The sequence below is a fragment of the Artibeus jamaicensis genome, unplaced genomic scaffold, assembly GCF_021234435.1.
Source record: "Artibeus jamaicensis isolate MK-2021 breed Jamaican fruit bat unplaced genomic scaffold, CSHL_Jam_final scaffold_537, whole genome shotgun sequence".
Classification (NCBI taxonomy): Eukaryota; Metazoa; Chordata; class Mammalia; order Chiroptera; family Phyllostomidae; genus Artibeus; species Artibeus jamaicensis.
In genome coordinates, this window is record NW_026522047.1 from 23,961,321 (window position 1) to 23,985,600 (window position 24,280).

Genomic DNA, 24,280 nt, shown 5'->3' on the forward strand with positions numbered 1-24,280 from the left:
CAGATAATCACGGTTCGATTCCCAGTCAGGGCACATGCCCAGGTTGCACGCAGGTTCCCTGCAGGCCAGTTCCCAGCAGGGGACGCACAAACGCAACCATACATTGATGTTTCTCTCCCTCTCTCCTTCCCTTCTCCTCTAAAGATAAATAAATAAAATCTAAAAAAAAAAAATTAAAATACTCTGGCCCACAAATTACATTTTGAGGACTCTATCTCATGAAACGTTTGGATGCAAACATAAAAATGTTAATTCAGTACAGCATTTTGTAAAGGTGAAAAATCATATTGCTGATTAACATATGGGGTACCACACAAAGAATGAGCTGGACTCATGTGTAAAGAACTCCAAGATACTTTGTTCAAAGAAAATTGCAAGCTGCACAACAACAGGTACAATAAAAATATGTTGATGTCAAGAAAACTGTGTGTGTGTGTGTAACTGCAAAGAAAATGGTCTGAAAGAATTCACACCAAACAAAGGCTATCTCCTGAGGAAAGAGAATGGATCGGTGTGAGTGGGTTGGGGTGGGCGTGAGGGGAAGGGCAATTTCAAAGACAAACTTTCACTTTCTACTCCATATACACCTGTAGGTTCAAACATTTACAACATATAGATAAAACATTTGATCTTTATAGAAAGAAAGATACAACGTCTAATTTAAGCTAAACTCTAGAAGCACCTGAAGAGAATGCTAAAATAATAAAAGTAGTGGTCCTTGGTAGTCAAAAACATCCTTTGTGACTTTAACCTTCAAAGGAATAAAAGACAAATGTGAGTGGCATCAATCAGCAGGTATAAGTGAGTATGACAAGCGTTTTCATAAAAGAATAAGCATCAATCAGAGAAAAAAGGATTTGCATCTTAGAACTTTAAAAATATAAAAAGTACTGAAATCAGAAACATTATTAAAAAGATATAATCATTCCAAATGTCTCTTAAAAATACAGTTTTAACAGTGAACTCTATTACTTTAGTACAAGATGTCTTCTGGGTGGTATGCACTTCTGACTTAAAAAACTGGCATGTCATAAAGCACTAAACAGTATGCCGTGTTTATCTTACCTGTACATTTTCTTCTGTAACCTGGATTTCTGCAGTGTAAACATAATCAATTAGCATCCTCAAGGTCCAGCCATCTACCTCTTTTATTCGAACTCTCTTTGCTCGGCTCTCACTCATCTCACCTAAAACACAAAGGAGTGAGAGAGTGACAGTACAGCAGGAGACCGCTGTGGAAGTATCAGTGCCAAGACAGACTGATCCATTTTCTTGCCACTCACTGTATTCAGTAAGCAACTCATCAGTCACTTTTTGCAAGCCAAAAGCACTCCCCTACCTCCCCTACAAGCTTGCCTGAGCAAACTAACAGATGTACTTTTGTCACCACTTGTATCTGAAAAACTGCATCACAGCAATGAACGTGCCACATGTCTAACTGCACAAACAAACTGTTAACACCTGTGTCATTTTAGGTTTGGCACCCAGGGCTGTCCATGGTTTTTTGGTTTTGTTTTTCTTTTGGCGGGGGGTGGCAGGGGCAGAGCCATTCTTCCGAGCAGTTTTATTTTCTTTTTGCATTTCTACTCTTGACCAGAAGAGTCACAGTGTTGCCCCTCTGGATAACGGCATGAGCACTTGCTGAAAAGGACCCATTTGGTTAGCAGCATCCACCCAACAAGCACACCAGTGCCTGCCATGGACATGCATGGTCTGCATTGGACACAGAGGCCCTGCCATCGTGGGGAGGACACAACTGTCATTAAGGAAACAATCAGAACAAGGTTACACAAGATGCGGAGGGAATGCAAGACAAAAGAAGGATGACAAAAGGGTTACTCGATGGCAAAGGCTTGTTACAAAGATCTCCTAATCCAAGTTCCATTCCTGTTTGTCATCTGTGGTAACTCCATCCTGAAGTCATTTCCATGCCGGCATGTATTACTAAAGCCAGAGACCCTTCTACGTTACCACCTACTAAAAAGGGGTACCAAACCTCCCTCCCATTAACCACGGAATTAATTAAGTATTCAGGGATCATAAATAAGATCCTCTCTTGTAGAAGTAAACAGGGAAGCAGAAAGGAGAAGGAATGGCCCCTAAATCAAAGAGACTTAGAGTAGCTTCATGTATGCACAACAAAATGACCCAAGACATGGCAGGACATAAGCAATCAAATGGTGGGGAAAGAAAATTTCAATTAAAAATGACGAGAAGCCTAAAAACAATGTCAAGAGCAAAAAGATTGGCTTCTAAAACTTATCAGACTTTCAAGATAAAAGCAGAAGCATGAAAAATGATGCTGGTGTCCTTCACCCTCACTTTAATCAGGCATCTCCTGTTACAAAGGAACACAACGACCTCAAGATTTCCTAAAAGTTCATTTCTTTTTCAGAACAGTGCACTGTCAGCGACTGTAAACTATCAGAAAAGCCTATCACTGCAGCACTATTCACAGTGGCCAGGACATGGAGACGCCCTTCGATAAATGACCTGGTGACGAAGATGTGGAACGTATGTACGGCAGAATGCTCCTCAGCCACAGGAAGAGATGAAACACCGCCATTTGCAACAACATGGAAGGACCTCGAGACTACTGCACTAGGCAAAACCAGTCCGTCAGAAAAAGCTAAGAACCATATGATTTCACTCGTATGTAGGATATAAAATAAAAACTCACAGACACAGACTACAGTATGGTGGTTACCAGTGCAAAAGGGGGGGATATAGTAAGGAGTAAAGGTGACAGAAGATGATCTGACTTTGGGCAGTGGGCACCAATAAAATATACAGATCATGTATCAGAGAAATGTGCACTTGAAACCTATGTGGTCTCATTAACCAATGTCACCCCAATAAATTTAATTTAAAAAAAGAAAAGCCTATGGGACTCCATAATTACACAAAGTTCCTTTGCAAACACAAACCCTGAGAGGAAAGAAATCATACTAGTGCTGTACACTTAAACACATGCTTCCCTGGAGACTACCTCTGACAAGATCTCAGAAGGAAGCTGTTCTCCTAAGAACTAAAATGTCTCAAAAACGATCCTACTTCCCAGGAGGAAAAACATCCATCAGTGTCACAAGGGAAGGTGCTAGTTAAGAGAAAAAGGTACATGTATCTATATAGCAGGAAAATAGGAGACTGGATTATGTGTCTGCTGTTAAAGCACAGTTCTCTTCCCCCCTTAAAGAAAAAGGGGGAAAGGAGGGTTGAGAAACATGGAAAAACGGTTCTTCATCTGCATATAAGATATGCACTATCCACTATCCTTCTGGATCTCATGGACAGATTTGTAGATTTGCATAATGTGGAAGCTCTTTTGTGCTAAAAGCAAAGATACTTTGGTGATACTTTGGACTTTTATTTTTTTATTTTTTATCCTCACCCAAGGATATTTTTTCATTGCTTCTGGACAGAGAGTAAGGGAGAGAGAGAAACGTGGACATGAGAAACACTGACTGGTTGCCTCCTATACACACATCGAGAGTGGGGATAGTAGGCTCCCAGACCAGATATCAAATGCTGCCAGGCCAGGGATCAAACACTCCCAGACTGGAGATCGAACTCACAACCTAAGTATGTGTCCTGACCAGGTTTCAAACCCTCAAACTTTTTTGGTACCTGACGACGCTCCAACCGAGTCACACTGGCCAGGCCTCCCCACATGGACCTTTGGAATTAGCCACATCTAATTGATCTCGAGGGCCCCTGTGGTGTGCACTCCCATGCAGGGCCTGGGGCCACACAAAAATAAAGCCATATACCTCTTTCTCAAGGAATGAACTCACTACTCAGGCCTTTGGCATGACTTAGCTTAGACAAAAATATCTATAAATATAACTGAAAAACAGTCCACTACCAAAAAGCTTTTAATATTATAGTTTTTACAGCATTGTTCTAAGATGTACTTGAGTAATTCATATATTCTTTATGTCATTTTTAATATAAACTGCTTCTCTCCCCAGAAAAATGCGTCTATCTACTTTCAGCAAATTCAATCCCAATCATACACAGCTTCAAAAACATTTTAATCATTATTTTTTGTATTTATAAAAACAAAGTTTGCCACAGATTGCATTATAAGTTTAAAAATTCTAGTAACAACTGAGAATCAAAACCACTAAGAATAAAGAGTTGTAAAAGCTATGTCAATCTAATTCTAGTTGTAACATAGTACCTTAGTTATTGCCCTTTGCTGTGTTCATAGAGAAACCTTTAAACAGTTTGGTTGTGTGAGATTTATTTTTGATAATGCATTTTTAAAAAAATATCCAGTGATACTGTACTGAGTTTATCTTGTATCATTTTTCACTTCCCATATTTTCTCTCTCTTGATTACAGTGTAGGTTTCTGTGTTTTTGATCATGTAGAAGTTATACTAGAATATCCACAGATACTGTCACTGAACACCTGAGAGTCATCTTTCACTCTCCCTTCTTCCTGATCCACCCACCCATCCCATCATTCACCAAACCCTGCAGAATTAACCTCAAAGATATCTCAAACCAATCCTCTCCTCTCTCTCCATCCCCTCTACCAGTGAGCCACCAGGGCTCCCATCACCTCCCACCAACATCACTGCAGGAACCTCCTCCTCCTTTCCCAGCCTCCAGAATGGACTCCACAGATCTGACTGTGGCACCCAGAAGCCTTCACTGGTCCCATCCAGGCAGGCAGGTCTCTTCCACAGCCACCCCTGCTTCGCTATCCAGCCTCCTCTCTCTCCCACTTCTAGTCTTAAAATATACCAAGAAGGAACTTTTTGTCCTTTTCCCCAGAAACGGAGCAACTTCCTACCAAGGCTCCTCTTTTGAGCTTAGTCCTCCTTGTCTCCCCACCCTCTCACTCCCCAGGCTAATCCCTATGGAATCTCTCTCTAGGTAGTCATGCTTGTTGGTGACCCAAGGCTGAGTTAGGCTCTCGCCCTGAGTACACTTGGGTACCTTCTGTTGTAACAATACCTAATTCTCCCCACCTGAATTCTTGAGCTCCGGGAGAGCAGAGATGCCGTCTTTCTTATCTCTGTATCATATAATGCCTGACATATGGTAAATACCCAATGAATATTGGTTGGATGAACAAATGAAGAGAAGAATGAAATGCAAAACAAGTGCCAACTTAAGATGGAGCATCTTTACTTAACATAATTAATAACACTTAAATTAGTCTTGAACGTGGGTATCCTAGCTAGGAAAGATTCAGTCAGCAAAGATCTGTCGACATCCACCAAGCATTCTAGGATGAGCTAAGCAATTCCCCTAGTGAACTCTGAGCCATCTCTACTTTGTTTGAGAATAGAAATGAAGTCCTTCAAATTGTAAAAGCTTAAGGACATAAGTAAGAACAGGAACATTTCCATTTCAAAGACCTTTAATCAGAACTCCAGAGGCCCAGCAGTAAAAATTAAAATTCATTATCTCCTCACTACCTTTCAAACATTTTAGCCTCAAATTTGTAAGAGAAACAGCTTTTTAAATTCCACATTTATAACAAACAAGTAACTTTAAAAAAAAAAAGAACCTAATTTGCTATATTCTTTCCTATACAGTTATTTGGCCTTGCTCTAAATAGGCCCATACTTCAAAGTATGGAAACCTGGAACCTTACCACCTTACTTTTCACCTCCCTTCTCTATTCTAACACTTGGAACTAGGATGAGTAACAAAATTCCTTTTCGGGTGATACAGTCTGAATGAAACACTCACCTACAGTTTATGGGAGATTAAAAACAAAGGCCAGAAAGGCTCATCTGCATAGTCCCCATTTTCTAAGAGGTAAGTCACAAGACAAGAAGGGTAACGCCCTGTGTCACCATAAACTCTTCTGATTCATGACTCAGCAAGAGAATGTAAATACACGTGATATGTGACAGAAGGGAAATACGTAGGTCTATCTGACCTTCATTATATGTTTTATAATAAACTTTAACAAGGTTTCACACCAAGAAGAGAGAGAGAGAGAGAGACTTATATATATTCTGGCAAATTTTAAATGAATATGGGATATACACAAACCACCTAGCCCAAATGTCCACATCGTCTTTACCTAATCTCTGCCAAACTGCTTACTATGCAGTGGATTCAGAAGAAGAAAAAGTACAAAGATTGCCAGATAGGTAAACAGCACCTATTAATAAAGAAGCATTAATAAAGAAGCATTAATAAAGAAGCTCAAAAAGCATCTAACCTATTTGAGCATATGAAATGATGCTCAACACCACTAGTTATTAGGGAAATGCAAATTAAAACTACAATAGGTGCCATTTCACACCCATTAAAATGACTATAATTTTTCTTTAAAGAGAGAGTAACAACTTTTGGCAAAGAAGTTAGAGAAATGGGAACCCTTGTGAACTGCTGGTGGGAAAATAAACTGGTGCAGCCACTATGGAAAACAGCACGGCAAAAAGTTAAATATAAATTTACTGTATGAACCAGCAATTCCACTTCTAGATATCTACCTACCCTCATGATAAGTGAAAATATTTGCCTATACCAAGAACTGTACACAAATGTTCACAGCAGTATTATTCAGTAATAGCCAAAACCTGAAAACAATCCACATATCCATCAACTGGTGAGTGACTAGTCTAACTGTGGTATATTCATACCACAGAATCTGTTCAGCAATAAAAAGGAACAAACCAATAATACACAATGTGGCATGAATTAACTCCAAAAACATTATGTAAGAATAAAAATGGTCTAAAATTCATTTATATGGTGATGACAGCACCATTCAGTAAATTTGCTAAAAATTACTGAACCCCACACTTGAAATGGGTTAATTTTTATATAAAATATGCCTCAATAAAGTTGAAAAAAATGGAGGTACTCAATTCTCACTGTGTCCCAGAAACGAACGTAGTGTCCCTATTTTGCATCGACCTCAGCACACAGCAACCTAAAATTTACCTAAGTAGTCCCAGGCAGAAACAGGGTGAACTGCAGGAAGTACCCACCTGCCAGTTAACTGAAAAGCACTAAGAATATTTATAGACTCAAAATGTCTTCAGGCCCCTCATTCCCATCATTGGGCAAAGCTCACATATTCATAAACTGCCCTTCAGCTAAAACATGAAGAGCTGAGAACCACTGGACAAGTGACAGAGTTAAAGCACAGACTGATGAAGTGACTGATGATCCCAAAGATCCAGTAATTCTAACAAGTGGCAATGGCAATGTCAGCTGAAAGAAGGCCACTTACAAAGGACTTTGCTAGAGAATTCCTAAACGAAGCCAATACACTTCAGATCAATCCCTCCTCCTACAAGCCTGGAGATTCTGTTCAGAAGTATTCAGGAGTAACAAATAAGATATAAACCAAGAGATGGAGGGGCCCACCAGGACATACAAATTTGACTAGTCCCACTTAAATTAGTATCACCTTTTCAAATCACTCAGTAAAGGCACCTTCCCAAATCACTATTCCAACCTGGCTCACAGCCCCTCTGCTGTCCTTCCTACATTTTGGATTATTTAACTCAGTGTAGGAACAGCAAGACTGCAATAGGCTGAAAAGTGAGGTGACCTCCAGAACTTCTCTCTGTTCCCCAAACACTAAGTCCATTCTCTCCCCGTGGCCTTCTGCATTTGTCTTCATTTGCGTAAATCCTTTACATCCATTAGTTTTCAAGAAACGTCAGCTCCCCCTCTGGATGCTGTCCATCACAGTCCTCCCCACCTGCGTCACTGCTCTGGGCACACAGGCCTCCCATCACTATTACACATTTAGCTGTGCACATCTCATCTCCCCAGTGGCACAATGAGCACCGGGCAGGAAGCACTCCTACACTACCCAGATCAAACAAAATATCGCATACCTGTAAACATGGCGTGAAAATAAGGACTACAGGCGGCCAGCACCACTCGATGGGCAGGGATTTCCATGTCTTCAGCCACAATTGTGACATCGCACAGCAAATTTTGACTGTTTACAAAGCAAAGAGAAAAAATTTAAATCATACCAATAATAACTGTGCTGAGCATCCTATACAAAAATATTACAGTAAAAGTCCATTTTTTCTGAAGTTGAGACTGACTGGAAACTACCACCCTTTAGAACAAGATTCCTAAACAGAAAATACATACAAAATTGTCATGACAAACGTCCAACTTGCCTTGGCCCTTACTCAGAATCTTGCCTCTGTCTAACAGAGAAAGATTTCCAACCTTATTACTGATTTCTCAACCTAAAGAAATCACTGGCAGCAAACTCTCAATGGACTGTTCAAAACGAGGATGTTTGAATTAAGAACAGCATCAGCAGAAATGGCAGATGGCAGCCTGACATTAAGAGGAAAACACGATAAAGCATGTAGACAACTAAATTGGGTGGAGCACCAAAAAAGATACGTATTTAAAACAACCCTAGGTCATTATAAAATTAAAAAGAATTCTGTTACCTAAAGCCATTATTTTATCTCAAACCATTATTTAGCAAACATACCTCAAATTCAAAACTGTTTTAATTAATTCAAAAACAAGTGGTAAACACTTTTCACATGCTATACAAGCTGCTAAGTGAGATTCTACAGCTAAATATAAATGTCTTTTTGGCAAAAAAGGTTGCTGATGTTTATTCTGAACAAGCGAGAAGGCACCAACTCTAAAACTGACCTTACTCATAGTCATGGCATCAAGGGCTGAAACAGGTGTGGTAAAACCAAAAATCCTTTCAATGCACCTCAACTATCTGAGCACTGAACTTGTCTAGAGCATACTGGCTCACACGTGGCCCTGCCTCTGCTCTTCTGCCTGTCTCCTCCAAGTGTAGCCTGCACGCTTCTGTTAGTTTCTAGTCTTCTGAGCAACATTTTCACAAGAGTGTAACCAAGTCTTTGAAGTTTTCCACTCTGCTTACAAACTTGTTTCTGTGGAGTTCACATCAAAACCTTTCACAAATGCTATTGGCATCTATTTTCCCTCTCCCAGTCTAACAGAAACTGTAACAAGCACCACTGTCCTCACTAGTGACACCTGAAGCTCGAGCTCAGTCTTTAGCTGGTGGTGAGCTCGCTGCGCCCTTCAGGTTGAAGTACAGCTCATGGGTGGTGCCGAGGTAGTGGCTCACGACACTGTATGAGACATCAGGCAGGTCCCACGTCAGAGTCATAAAAGGTGCCACGATGTTTCACTAACTTGTCATTCCTCCACATCACTACTTTGTGATTCTTCCATCAGCCTGGAGAGATGACAATGTCTACCATCTGCTCTGAGAATAATAAAAGCACTCTTCGATTCTATCAATTCCATGGGTTCAAAAATAACTAAGGTGAGAAAAGTCAGCGGTATTTTCAGAAGGGTACAATACAAGAGCTTCACTTTCATGTATCATCTCATTTAGACCCCATCGCAATCCTATGAGGCAGGTATAATCATGATTTTCACTATCAAAATGTATAGCAGCAGAAACCAGGTTAAAGATATTCAAATAACCAGCCTAAAGTCCCTACTAGTGACAATGTCAGGATTCAAATCCAGAAAATCTAGCAACAGAGGTCTCTTAACCACCACACAAAACCATCTAAATTTGTGCTTTTAAGACTTGTTAAAGTTTGAATAAAACAGGGAATAGAAAGTATAAATTATAAATAACACCAAATCATTATTTGACATCCTATATACTAAAAACTCTTTGTTAAAGTTTTATATATAGTTTATAAAAGGCCCACTTTTAATGGGTTTTGGGCACTACTCTGTGAGAGTATTTAAAAAAATCAAGGTTTATTTGCTCATTCAACAAGGCAGTGGAGGATCACCTCTACCTAGGGAGACCAGTAGAAGGGAGTGACAATCAAAGATCACACACGGAGTGGAAAGCGCCACTGTAAAAATGCTACGGGAATAGGGGAGCATCCAAATCAGACTAGTGGTCAGAAAGGCTTCCTGCAGCTACTGACCTTAACCCTAGCTCTAAAACAGTAAATATTAGCTGGAGCGAAAGTCGTATAAACGACAGAGCAGAATGTGCTGTTGCACGAAGACCTGAAGCAGCGAAGTCCAACAGAGAGCAGAAGAACAAGGCGTGTGAAGAGACAGAGGGCGTGAACAAAGCAGGAGGGGCTGGGACGGCAGTCGGCAGAGCTGCGCAAGTCTCTAAGGAGGGTCATCTGTGTTTCCCTGCTGTGACCAGGGCGTCTGGACACAATCAAACACCAGTCCACTGCATCTTTACGCCAGTTTTCCTTCTGTCAGTCATCCCTGTTAGTGCTCTAGTTTCAAGATGGAACTTAAGCAGAATTATACTTGCACACCTCAAAATCACATAACTAATTACATTAAGCTTCAATTACAATTACTCATTGATCCAAACCTTGTAGCATAACACATGCTGGGTGTCACATAATTAGCTTGTTCTTATTGGCTTATTAGCTGGTGTTAGTTAACTAATGAGGTAAAAGCATTCCCAAACTAGTAATACGCAGCCACACCTTGGGTGAGGTCACACGGAGTCTAAGGGCCACATTCTAAATCAACAAACTGAATGGCTGTGAGGTGAGAAGAAAAAGCTAAAAACAAAAAGGCTGGCAATAAAAATCAGAGAAACTTGTCTGAGCAGCCCAAAACCAGGCTAAGTTTTTGAGTTTATGTTCCTATTACTTGAAATCTAATAAGGGAATGGACTGTAGGGGGGAAAAAAAGTTTTCAGAATGAGATAAAGTTGCTATTTAGCACTTACTCATTCATTTAGCAAATATCCAGAGTGACTACTATATGCCAAGGACTATGTCGGTTTACTACATTAAATGTCCATGATAGCAAGGAATTTACAGTCAGGCAAGGAAAACAGACAAGCTAACAGGTAATTATAAAATGGACCTCTGACTATTAAGATAGCTCAAGTGTGGGGTGTTTGGGAACAAGCTAGAGCCTTCAAGCCCAACTTCACAGGGGTTTTGGAAAGAAGTTGCTCCTAAGCTCAAATCTGAAGAATAGGAATGTAAAATGGAAAACTCAGATGGCACAGAAAAATGAAAGGTACTCCATCTCCTAAATGAAATGACATCTTGAGACTGGGTCCTTCTCAGAAAAAAAAACTGCTTTGAAAATTAATAAAACATGCCTAAACATACCAAGACATTATTTGGTTTTACATGAATGAATTCTTAAGACTAGAAAATCTAGCACTGTTGTCTATGTATCTTCTTCAAGTACAATGTGTCATCAGGCTCTGAGATATCAAAAATAACTAGTAGTCACATGAAACAAGAATTTACTTTCTATTGGAAGTGGGAGTGGTAGGCAGATGACATGGCATCTGTCCGCCTTTCTTTCCCGGGTGCCAGGGAATATCTGGAGGCACTTCCTGCCACATGGCGTGGAACAGAAGTAACAACCAAGATGCCAGGCTGGTGAGATGCACTGTTAGTCGAAAGTGGCAAACACAAACCACAGCCTAGGAAGGTGCCCAAGTCATCTTGGAACAGCATCAGGTGCCAGGACAAAGAAACAAGGAAAAACTTTTTTTTAAAGGTGGGGGCAGGGGGAAGAGGCCACAGAATTTAAAAGCTGATCAGGAAGCAGAGGCAAGCCAAAGGTGGGGCTGCTGTTCAGAACAGAGCCGCATCATCGAGTACTGGCTACCTGGCATGTAGGGAGATTGGGGGGGGGTGAGCTGTTTTAAAGGTGGAAGGCTACCTGACTGCTGACTTAAATTAGTCATATTTAATCAAACCTCCTAGAATTCACAATGTCGTTTAATAGACAAGGCAGATGCAACCCGGCTAAAAAGCCAATAAAATTAAACAACAAAATGCCAAGACAAGAGCCACTGCTGTCTTTCTTCTTTTCCTTCTTAAAACCATGATGGTTTGCATTTGAATTTCTGTGGCAGTTCTGAACAAGGAAAACCTACACTTTGGGTGTAGTAAGATCCACCAAACTAGAGTCCTGAAGAACAGCACCACCTCAACAGATCTGCACCCACTGAGACCTTAAAACAGGAAGCAAAGACGCAGTGACACTCAACTTAGAAAGTTGCAGGAAAACCTCCTACAACCAGTAACTGAGAAACTGCTTTAAACTAGTAAGGGGCTCCAAGATTAGAGAATCTAGCACTCTTTTCAGATAGAATCAAGACAGCAGGATAACAATGAAAACTGACAAAATGGAGCCACGAGAACACATGGGGGAAAGCACGTTATTATCTGTAGGGAAGGGAAGGTAACATCTCCTGATCTGAGGACCTGCAAGAATACTCGGTCACCGTTAAGAGAAGACAAAAAGAATAATTAGAAATAAAGTGAAAGAAGACATTAGGGACAGAAAAACATGATTGGGAGGGAGCACAATAGAGAGATGAGGGAGTTAGATTTGATGAAAACAAATGCAGAGGTGAGTTTCTACACATGTGAATGAAAAACTCCACTGCCTGGTAGAAAATGTAGAATACATACAAAGGGAACTGCCTCATTAAAAGTTGTTTTTTTTAACTCAGTGAAATAAATCACAAGATAGATACTCTGAGCTTGTAATTTTTAAACAAGAAGACAAACTAAGATTTTCTGGTTTTCTGATTTAAGATGGGATGCTAAGGCTAACTCTGAAGTTGTACACTATCTCACACATGCTAATTACTCAGCAACATGAAGAGAACAAGAAATAGAAGTTGTTAGTAAATTCATTTACTAACATCCATTCTTCAGTCTTTGAAATTTTTAAATGATTCTGTCTATGCTCAATAAGAACCATTTAAAAAAAGATTGATACTGAGTGCTTAAAAATCACTGTGGAAAATTACTAATTAAATTGAGACTATAAATTTCAAAATATCCCTCAAACTTTCTAAACAAACAAGCCTGCTTGATCTGGGGGCCCTTTCCAACTGTTCTGTCCTTTAAGGAGTGTTTCTATTCTGTGCTAGTATAACACGAAAACAAAAGAAACTGACAGTGTCTTACTGTAGAAAAATATATATACTTGAGCAATAAAAATTTCACACCCTAATAATATCCTAAAATCTCTTATAAAAACAGTGACAGAGAGCTATGAAAACAAGGCAGGCTCACTTAAGTTTCTGGTTTAGTTCACTTACCACCTAAGCAATGAATTACAGATAACCAAAAGAACCACAACTCAATTTTTTCACAGATGACAACAGACAATTTTATCCTAATAATGATCTGGGGCCACAATGTCTAAAAGTCCTGGGGGGGGGGGAATACAATAAGCACTCCTTTAAGAGAGACCTCTTTTATTTACAATATCTTCTAGAATGTAAGAACTGCTATTATACTGAATGACTAAATATTTGCAGCTTATCTATTAAGTGACTATTTGAAGTGTCTCATATGATTTATCCTTACTGAAAACTTCTAACTCCTAAAGATACCTTAAGGATCAAAATTACCTTCATTCTAAACAAATAATAGGTTGGCCTCCACTAATAGTCATCGAAATTTTTGAAGCTCAAATACAGTCTTATCCCATATCCTAGAAAATCGAAGTGGGTTTTATTTAAAACTTATTCAAAGGCAAAATGCTAACTCTGACAGTTCTTTTCACAGACATCTCAAAAAGCTCACAATCTAATGTTCTCCATAAAACTTGGTCTGGGATTAGTCTGCTGCTTTGCCTCCTCCAGCAACCGAACACTGTGTCGCACAAGCTCTCTGTAAAGATCTACTGGCTTAATTTTGAAAATGGTAATGTTCTGAAAAACTCCCCCCCAACTCGTGCTTGGAAAATTAAAAGAGATGAATTTCCCACCAGAGCTGTGTCGCTGCACTGGACGTGTCCTTTTCCTACACTGCCAGGTTGTCCCCGACAATGTTAATGTTACGATGCTGCCAGCCAGTCTAAGGCCAAACCGTGGTGAACATGCCTGATCTCGTCTGATCTGGGAAGGGAACCAGGGTTGGGCCCAGTCAGTACCTGGAACGGAAACAATGCTAGTACTACTACCTTTTCAAACACCTTCACTGATTCCCACTGCCCACAGGATTAGGTCCGAAGTAACCACACCAGTTAAACCTGCCACAAGACTGTGCTGCTTCTCCTGCTTCCCAACCTTTTCTACAGACTTCCCAGTATGAATTCTTGATTCACTTTATCCAACCGGGTATGCTCACCACCTCCCTACATCATGTAATTACCCAGAGCAGGAACTGCCTTTTCTCTCCCATCCTTTGTAGGAATCCTACTGCACACCCATCAGGCCCAGCTGAAGCCCCCTCTCTGGATGGCTGTGGATTTGTCCTGTGAGAATCCTTCTCACCACGCACACTTTGTGAACAATTTTCCAGCACCTCATCCTCTTCCCTGGCGCATCCTGCAGCAATCTAGACACCTAAAGGCCATGGGCAAGTCTGACACTGTTTTTTGGCTCCCAGCCTTTTGGGAATGCTAGATGACTTTAAAGGAGAACTGGGTGTTTGCAAATACTTGCTGAATACACTGTTTACAAGTGATTGCAGGATTTCTAATCCAAATAATTTTAAGTTATTCAAGCTTATATTGGGTTGGGGCAGAGAGCTGTATCTGGGCCTCCTATCTTTAAAAAAAAACCTAGTTTAAATAAAATATAACATTTCTATAAACTATATTAATTCTATAACTGAAACTACAAAACTGCCCTCCCACTCTAACAACCGCACTTCACACCAACCATAATTAGAAAAAAAGTGACTTTTACTCCTTAAATTTCACTTTCCATCAGCCAGAAGTTCCTAAGCACTCTCTGGCGTACAGCTGACTGAGTAGAGGGGCCCAAGCACAGAGGGGTGAGAACAAGGAAGTCCTCCTTCCCCAGCAGTCAGGAAGTCACTCTCGGCCACCCTTTCCCGGCAGCAGGAAACTGATGCAAGGGCAGGACGTAAGAAGTGATTTTCAGCTGTAACAGAGTAGGCTCCTTCAGAGATTTTTTTTTAAAGAATTACTCAAATTGGCTGTAAGGGGTAAGAGAAAAGAGAATGGTATTAAATACCAAAAAAAAAAAAGAAAAAAAAGGTGGGAATGGGGGAAAGGGGCTAGCCTAAGGATTCCCAAAGAGGGCTCATTTTTAAAAACAATAGCAGTTGATGACTTCATTAAAACAATCCTGGCTAGAGATCTGGCAGCCAACACTCTCCAGCTATTCAAAGGTCGTTCTTTGTTCTGAAACTCAGCCTCAACAAGAACGTACTATTTCACAGCCTTATAGTTCACGCCCAAAATGAAACAAATAGGTAGATGAAGGCCACAGTTAAATAATCCTAGGACAAGGCAAGTATACCACGTGACGTGCAGGTAAGGAGGAAAAATCTCACAGGCTGAGAATGTCAGCGCTGCAGTGAACCTCAGACTCCATCCAATCCGCTCCCCACCTTTTATAGTTACGGCTCAAAGACACGCACTCATACAATACCAGTGGAAGGCCACCGCTACCGCACCCTATGGATTGGGGCGACATGCAAAAAGGACTATTTAAAGTCAGTCTTTCTAAACTTTTCAAAAAAAAAGAGAGAAGCCATTAAAGATCTCAGTCAAAAAATAACCTGAATATTTTTCTTACTTTTCTTTCAGTTCCACTTAGTAACACTGCACTTTACATTCTAAAAAATATTGTTGCTCTGAGATTCAAATATTGAAACAGCATGGCCACACTTGCTGGGTAATCCCAGCAATATTTTTTCATGAAACCCTACTTACTGAAAATGTCAGAGCAACGCTAGGAAGCAAAGCGAAACTCCAATATTCAGTTGAACTTTCTCTTGTCCATCTCGCCAATCCACTCCGCAACCATTAGCCACTGTGTTCTTTTCAATACAAATCTGATCTCACAACCCTGCTGAATTGCTTTCTCCCATGGTAACTCCAAACAAAGACCAAAACATATTAAGGGCTGAAGAACGCTGGCCCTCGCCTACCCATGCAACCTCCTCCCTCACCCACTGGCCACCTGTGCCCCAGCTACCCCTCAGCTCCATGGCAGATGTGAGTGCCGCTACCTCCTAGCTGGAACACTGTTCTCTAATCCCTTCCACCCCATCTGGACCTCATTTCTTTAACTCTATTTCTTTTCAGATCTCAGCAGAATTGTTCTGTTCTTCTCAGGAAGCCTTCCTTCCCTCACAGACCTCTGCTATCTGCCTCCAGAGGCCCCCTTATAAGCACTCGCTGCCACTGACATTATTTGTGAGATTCTTTGACTGATTAATGCCTGCTTCCTGCAGTCAACCATAAGCATCATGAGGTCAGTGATCATGTCTGATTTGGCTCTCCATTGTATTCCCATCACCAGCAGATAAATATTTATTGACTCCTTAATTTAATTAAAGAACAAATGAACAAATGATGGACCTAAAGATGAGCTTTCAGGAGGACAAAGCATAGAGACATTAAGGGAAAGTTTAGGTCATCCCCTTTTTAGCCCAACCTCTTAAATACATGTAAAGTACTTTAACAAAGGAAATGATGAGAAAAAAAATGTCTTTCACAAAATGCTCACAAAACCAATATTGTTCATACATACATTAGTCTTAGAATTAAAGAAAGGAAAAGCTACTCCTCTTTCAATCCACCATCAGAGTCCTTCTTTTCACCACAGCGACTAACACATTTGAGAATTACCTAAGCAACGGACAGGCCCCCCAAATTACTACCCCCACCACCAGAGAGGGCTACATTTGTCTCTGTCTAGAAGTTTTCTTTCCATATTCTTTTCAATAACAAATTAGAAACCCAAGACCACCAATGTCCAACAGAAATATAATGCAAGTCACAATTTTCTAGTAATTACATTTAAAAATAAAAAGAAAGTGAAATAAATTTCAATAATTCCATTCAACCCAAAATATCCAAAGTATTATCATTTCAAAATGATAAAACATGTAAAAAACTTATAAGAGTTTTACATTCCTTTTTTTGTACTAAATCTCAGAAATATATCATGTACTTTCCACTTACAGATCGTCTCCATTCATAACGGCCACGGCCTTGTGGCTGCCACATAAAAAGAGTGGCCTTACGCCATTCACACTTTTGGTAAATTACTTGCTTTCTTTCTTCCTTTAAAACATTTGCAGAAAAAGCTTTTAATGTTCTATGTATCAAACAAAACAACCTTGAGGCAAGAAGAGTGTATTTAGTATTAAACATCTGAAAAAGGAAAGACACCCATGTTTACATGTATGTTAATGTAATGATACCTTCTTAATTCATTCATGACTTTAAAAGCTTTCTTCATATGCCAAGGGTTCACTGTCACTGGGCAGTGTTTTTCGGTATTATCATCTTTTGAATCGAGAGGCTTCTGATGACCCTGCTTTGTGCATCTGTACATAAAAGAAAGGAAAAAAAAACAGAAAAAAACTTTATTAAAGATAATTTAGTTCAGGCTTATCAGGCTACAAGAGATACAATGAATGCCCCCGCCACACTTACTACTGAGTATACTTATACTCACAGTATACATCCAAATGTACAATTAAGACACAATTTAGAACCTTTTCTGATGGTCACTATGACTTTAACAAAAAAGTACATAAATACCTCCCTGGTGTCATAGCTCTGTGAAACATGAGCACTGACAATTCACTACACGTGGTTTGGCAGATACCTCCAAATACAAATGCTAAGAAATGATCTCCTCCATTGGAAATTAACCTGCTTTTACAATCTGCTATAGTCATATAGTATTTACAAACCAAGAAAGGAACAGAATCATATTTTATACTAATTCAGAAACTTAGCATCTGATTTGAATTTTGCTATCTACTTGTAAGGGGTTTTTTTAACTTTTTTTTATTGTTAAGCACAGTGGTCCCCATTTTCCCCCCACCACTGCCCACGATCCCAGTAATCCCTGCCTCACACCTTGTTATTTATCCCGTATACTATTCCCAACCTACTCTATCAAAACATTAATCATGTTTGCTACAGTCTGAGTACTGCCTACATGGCAACGACTATAGTATGTATTTTTCTTTCACTGTTTGCTTACTCCCCACAACAACTCTGTGAGCCAATTACTATTAGTATTCCCATTTAATGGATGAAGAGATTGAGGCCAAAAATAATTTGGGTAACTTGGTAAATGAAAGAGTAAGAGGCCTGTCTGACTCTGAAGCTCCTTCTTTCCACTAAGGTTCAATACCAATTCCTACATTTAGCAGTGGATATTTAATTTTATATTTAAATGTATAATTTTAAGGCACAAGGTTGTATTGATATTACCACATAAATTATTCTTTTGAGACTTGAGAGACATAAAACAGCAAATAAAATCAGGGCACCTAGAGGGTAGTGGAAGTGAGGGAGGTGCAATGAACTGCTAATGTACACAAGGAAACTTTGAGAAAATGGTTGCAAAACTCTAGACGTTTACTAAAAATCACTTAATTGTACAATTATATGGATGAGGTTTACGGCATGTAAATTATACCTCAATAAATCCATTAAATTAAAAAATCAGGATACCAAACTAAGCCTTAAAAACTCATACTCATATATACATCACCCAAGAACAGGCAGACATCATTATTGTTGTATTTCTCTTCATACCTCTTCCTTTCCTGACCCATTTCTAAAAGGCTGATTCATTTTTTAAATATTATCTTTTCAGCTTTGTACTGCAGCAGTATCATGGCCAATGAGGTTTATCTGAGATGCAATTATTGCTCACTGAAAACTTTAAATATTATCTTTCATTAATCCAGCAACTTTTTTTGATGCCAACTATGTACCAAGCACTGTTCTGGGCACTTGGAATACATCCATGAACCAAACGAAGACTTCTGTCCTCACAGAGTTTGCAGTCTAGGATATGTGTGGAGAAATAATACACATAACAAATTATTAAAGTGGGTGGCATGTTAGAAAATGATAAGAGCTACAGAGAAAAGAAGAGAGACAAGGTAAGGAGAGTCAGGAGTATGCAATGAGACCAGGGCTGGGGCCAGCGGGGACAGGGGAGTGCAGATCATGCAGGGCCCTGTAGGACACTGTAGGGACTTTGGCTTTTACCCTGAGTTAAATGCGGAAGCTCTGCAGAAGAGTGACACAATCCAAATTACATTTTCAAAGGATCGCTTTGGTTGCTGGTTGGGAATAGTCTACATGGGTCAAAGATGAAAGAGGGGGAAGCTACTGAGGAGGGTAATGCAGTAGGAGATGACAGTCTCCCAGAGCAGGGTAGCAACAGTGGAAACAGGAGCAGTGGTGAGAAGTGGCTCAGTTCTGACATATTTTAAAGGTAGTAACAACAAGATTTGTTCACAGAATGCAAACTCTGTTCACATGTAGCATGTCCAAGAAAGTCAGAATGACTCCAGGGTTTTTGGTCTGAGCAATTGGAAGGATTGAGTTTCTGTTAATTTAATGGGAAAGGCTGCGAGTAGAACTGGTTTGGGGTTAAGATCAAGAGCTCAGTTTTATACATGTTGGTTTTGAGATATCAGACCTCACAGTAAAGATGTTAAAGAGAGATCAGATGGATACCACAGCCCAGAGTTGGAGAGAAAAATCTAGCTGCAGATAGCAATGTGGAAATCACTGATTACCTAGATCAGTGATTTTCAACCTTTTTCATCTCATGGCACACAAACTCATTTCTAAAATTCTGCAGCACACCAAAAAATATATTTTTGCTGACCTGACAAAAAAAAGATAGGTATGATTTTTATTCATTCACACCAGACAGCTATTGTTGTGTTGGCTGCTGTTATTTATTTTTTTTTTTGACAGTCTAAGGGAAAAGAGGTCAGTGCCCCCGACTAAATAGTCAAGTGCTACATGTTTTAAAATTCTTGGGGCATACTGGCTGAAAATCGCTGACCTAGATGGTACGTGAAGCCATGAAACTCGGGCACCCGAATATTAAGATAACCTCCAACACGACCTTGCTCATTCCCATCACCGCCCCCACCCCCAAGAATCCACACTGAGGCAGTTGATTATTCCATAGCTTGCCTAGAAGAAGTGAGCATTGGTCCTGCTTCCCCACTACCTGAGAGTTTTTAAATAGGTCTTAACATTTGTATGGTAAGACTTAGGGCAAGGCATTGCCTCCAGTAGATGAGCCCACAGCTGGAGTGGGAGAACAGAAGAGGGTACCCTACTCCCTGCGGCCTCTCATTTCTGTGTGTGTATATACAGGGTTGAGTTACACCTGGCCTAATAAAAAGAATTAGTAAGTCTAGAAGTCAAAAGATGGCGGGACATCTAGAACTGGGGGAGGGGACTGGGGAAACACTTTACGGTATAAGACATATTCTCATAATGCCACTTCACACCAGTGGCCTTTTTTCATAAAGAAGACAATAGGAAAAGGAGGAAATTACATAGATATATATAACCTACACAAACTGACCATGGAACACTGAATGTCCACATACATAGCAATTTGATAATGTTTATACCTGCTTCCAGTTTAACAACTTAAGAGTTTTCAATAGACAGAAAATATTGAGGATTAGCAAACGATCACAGAAGGCTTTCCAGAAAATGCTCAGAATAGAAACAAAAGCAACCCTGTCCTAGAAGGGATATCATTGAATCAAGAATGTTTATATCTGCTTAAGAAATTAGAAATTAAAACTCCTTGCCTTAGAGAGTCAACTTTTAAGTCAGCTACCACACAACAATCAGTGTCTACATTGGTGCTCTCTTACAGCTATTTTCATCTCCCACTTTTTTATATACTCCAGAAACTCTACAAAAAAAGACTTTATTGTAAGGCTTTTTTTTTCTTAAATGGCTTAAAGCAATAAGTCATAAATAACATTAAAGTTTTTTTAAGTGTTCTCTGTACTGACAGCCACTTACAAATACAGCTCCCCACTGCACCAGTCTACACTGGCAACACTAAGGCCTTCTCTATAATTTCCCATTTCCTATGTGTTTTCGTGTTAGATGGCCCCTCATTCAGAAGCAGAAATGAGTAATAGACCATTACACCTCATGTCTAAAACTATAGATGTGGAAAATGACCACACACTAGGAAGCAGCTAAGTGGAAGGCAACACTAAGTTACACCATTGTTAAGATAGCGTTACATCTTGTCCCCACTTCCCGTTAAAGCGAACAGCCAGCTGGCCTTTTCCAGAAAAGCTCTTCATTCTGAGAACAGTCTTCTTTAAAATATCTGGAGAAGATACTTTTCCAAGGTTTTTCACTTCTAAGTCTTCCCCTAACTCTACATTCCATTCACAGTCTTAATATTATCCAATGGCCTATTGTCATAAAACATACTCTAAAATATTTGAGGCTTCCAAGGGTTTGATTCTCGGCCCACCACTATGCTTTGTAATAGCTACTTCTAAGGTCTGCTTTTGATGACTGCCTCCTGCAAATTCCTAGCTGTGGGCAAGGGTAGCCTCTCAGGCCAGGTAACTTCTTTTTTAAGATTTTATTTATTTATTTTTAGAGAGAGGGGAAGAAATGGAGAAAGAGAGGGAGAGAAACACTGATGTAAGAAAGAACCATCGATCAGTTGCCTCTCATACACCCCCCACCCGGGGGCCAAACCCTCAACCCAGGCACATGTCCTGACCTGGGATCAAAATGGTGGTGTTTTGCTTTGTGGGATGATGCCTAACCAACTGAGCCACACCTGTCAGGGCACTCCAGGTAACATCTAACCCTGGCTAAGAACACATAACTGACAATAACTGAATTCTCCAAGAAGAAGCAAACACAGACTGGGCTGTTTCCTTTCAAGAGTCTACACTCCATAACCAGGTAAAGGTTTAAACCTAACACAAAAATTTTGAGGACACCTTATAAATTAGGTCCAGTTTTTTTTACCCGTACATCATTTGCTTGAGAACAGTGATTTCCAATGGAGGGGGACATAGAATCAGAATGACCCAAGCAATTTTTTTCAAACTACACTTAACCATCCCTCTTCACAAGAAGATTCAGGAAAGCCCTTTTTACAGCACTAATTGTACCAAACAACAGCATCTCCAGGAGTAGGGGTGAAAAGAGGCTATGTATAATTTTTTAACTGCTATGATATATACCCCACCACCCACTTAACTCCTACTCTAGGACAATCATCTCAGATTGAGAACAAACACTAGAAAATATGGGTTGGTTATGTTTTTAATGTCTTCGGGTAGAAACAATGCTAATTCATATGAATGATACAGCTGCAAAATGTAACAGGGGACCAGACATTTCACATTCAGAACACCAATACTTAGCCCCTTGGTGGCCACCGTCTCTGCTCTCCCTTCTGCCTCTTCACCTCAAAAGCTGCAAGACTCCCCTGCCTGCAATGAGTCACCCACCATTACTCACAAATTTCTGCCAAGTTCACGTCAGCAGCTGTTGTTTTCAAAGTCACCATCCATGCTGTATGGCTCTGAAGTTTCTCCATTATTTTATGATACCACTTTGATTCTCTCTGCTGTCCTCCGAGCTAAACCTACTTATGGTCTTCCTAGCAAAACTTGGTTATTGCACTAACATTGCTTCCACACACAAAGTCCAGGATATCGGAAGTGATACAACTAATATTTGTTACATCACTCTACAGTTTCCCAACAAAATACTCTCACATCCTTCATCTCACCCAAATAACCACTATATTTCTTAGAGGTTGTAAAAGTAGAGAGGGCTTTTTCTATTGGAAACACGTCTCAGTTTGTGGTAGAGTTGTGGTTTCAATTTTTGTAATTAGCTAAAGACAAAGAGACATCATGCTCTGCAAATTTTCTTCAAGTGTTTAGAATTTAAACTTTTATTAAGTCCAGAACCAGCAGACTAACTGTAACCTATAAACATATGGTAATGTTACCAAATAAATATAGCTTAAAAATGTTAATGTCTACCCCACAGACATGTAAGAACTTGAATTGTACCTTCAGTAGGTAGAGTTTTAGAACTCAATATGAAGATCTTGTGAGATTAAAAAACACCTCCTATCCAGTCACAGGAAACCTTACAGACAACATCATAATAACGCCCCTGAATACATCAGTATAGTATTCAGTGTATATATTGCTAAAAGTTATGTTTCCAGTTTTCCAGAGCTGGAAAAAATCTAGAAAAACTGGAACCGCCCAATGTTACTAAAGTGGGTTAGCAATTAAAGCAGAGCACTGAGGTACTACATGCCACCCCCCCTCAGGCCCCTAGGACCTGGCTGTGGGGCTCTCTTGTCGAGTGTGTTGGGGAAGCTTTCGGCAGGAGGTGGTTGAGACGTCTGAGGTGGAGAGGTTGATGGAAGGTGCAGTATAATTGCTCTCAGACAGTAGAACAATAGAGCTGTATAAAGCTCTACTTCAGTTCAACTCTGCTCTCTCTCCCTCCCACCTACATGACAAACAGCGCATAATCAGGCACTCTTTGTCCCTGACAGTGACTATTACCAGGAAAGGGATGAGGGCAAAAGCATTTCTTATGCAAGATCATTCTTATTTTAAAGAATATGTTATAAACAATTAACAAAGCACTGTCAAGTGGGATATTTGTAAGGTGCTAAAAGAGGCTGATGGTCCATCTCAAACATTTCTGTGTCTTTTATCACTCATATTTCTGACCTTCCTTTTGCCACTTCTCCTAGTACTGCCATCACTTGGTTGGTAAGAGAAGGCAGCAATATGACGTGGCAACTCCGTCCACTGGGCTACATTTTCCAGCACTGAGTGCAAAGGCACTAAAAGAGGACCAGAATCAGCTGGATGACCTGAATTGTACTCCCGCCTGTGCCAAATACTAACCAACTGACCTTGGATTAGTTACTTAGCCTCTCTGGGCTTTGGACTGTTTAATTATAAAATAAGGCTTTCTTATTCTACAAAAGTCTAACATAAAATGTAACGTGAAAGTCAAAGATGATACCACCTCACCCCCCTTCCCGCAGGGAGCTATACTAAACACTACACAAATGCAAACACAGAGTTCAGAAGAAAAATGCTGAAGTTAGGAGCTAAATTGAATATGGAGATATATTTTTATGGATTTTACTGGCCTTCCTCATCGTTAATTGCAACAGTCAATTAATATTATTAGTAATAATCTAGACAACTACCATTGTTAATAAGTCAAGTAGGCAAGCACTGCCCAGATGCCCACTGAGTGCCCTATGCCAAGCAGGAGAGGGATAGAAAGAAGCTGAGCATAGGAGCCTTCTTCAGTTACAACCTAACCGAGGAGGCACATCTGAAACCAGTGGGGAAGGGCACAAGTTAGCACACAGGTGCAAGATTACGGGCTACTGATTATAAATACTATGGGAATGCAAAGAGAGCTGGCATGAATTGAAGGAAATAGGCAAGACTTTATGAAAGATAGGAGGCTCCAACTCTTGGGAGAACTCCAAGTTGGTTTAATTGCAGGCAGGATGA

The 24,280-nt window shown here is 40.0% G+C and overlaps 1 protein-coding gene across 4 annotated transcripts in view; it reads right to left on the minus strand.

Annotated features, from left to right (window-relative positions):
* The window catches only part of KLHL2 (kelch like family member 2), a 77,899-nt gene that overhangs the window by 48,076 nt on the left and 5,543 nt on the right, over nucleotides 1-24,280 (minus strand). The window contains exons 2-4 of one of the 4 annotated variants that reach the window (XM_053658507.1): nucleotides 17,135-17,260; nucleotides 7,829-7,935; nucleotides 1,066-1,187 (exon numbers count right to left, since the gene is read on the minus strand). In XM_053658507.1, the coding sequence (XP_053514482.1) occupies nucleotides 1,066-1,187; nucleotides 7,829-7,935; nucleotides 17,135-17,260 (355 nt within the window). Of the gene's footprint in view, nucleotides 1-1,065; nucleotides 1,188-7,828; nucleotides 7,936-13,715; nucleotides 13,847-17,134; nucleotides 17,261-24,280 lie in introns of those variants that run through there. The other 3 variants (XM_053658509.1, XM_053658511.1, XM_053658510.1) reach the window with 3 other exon arrangements.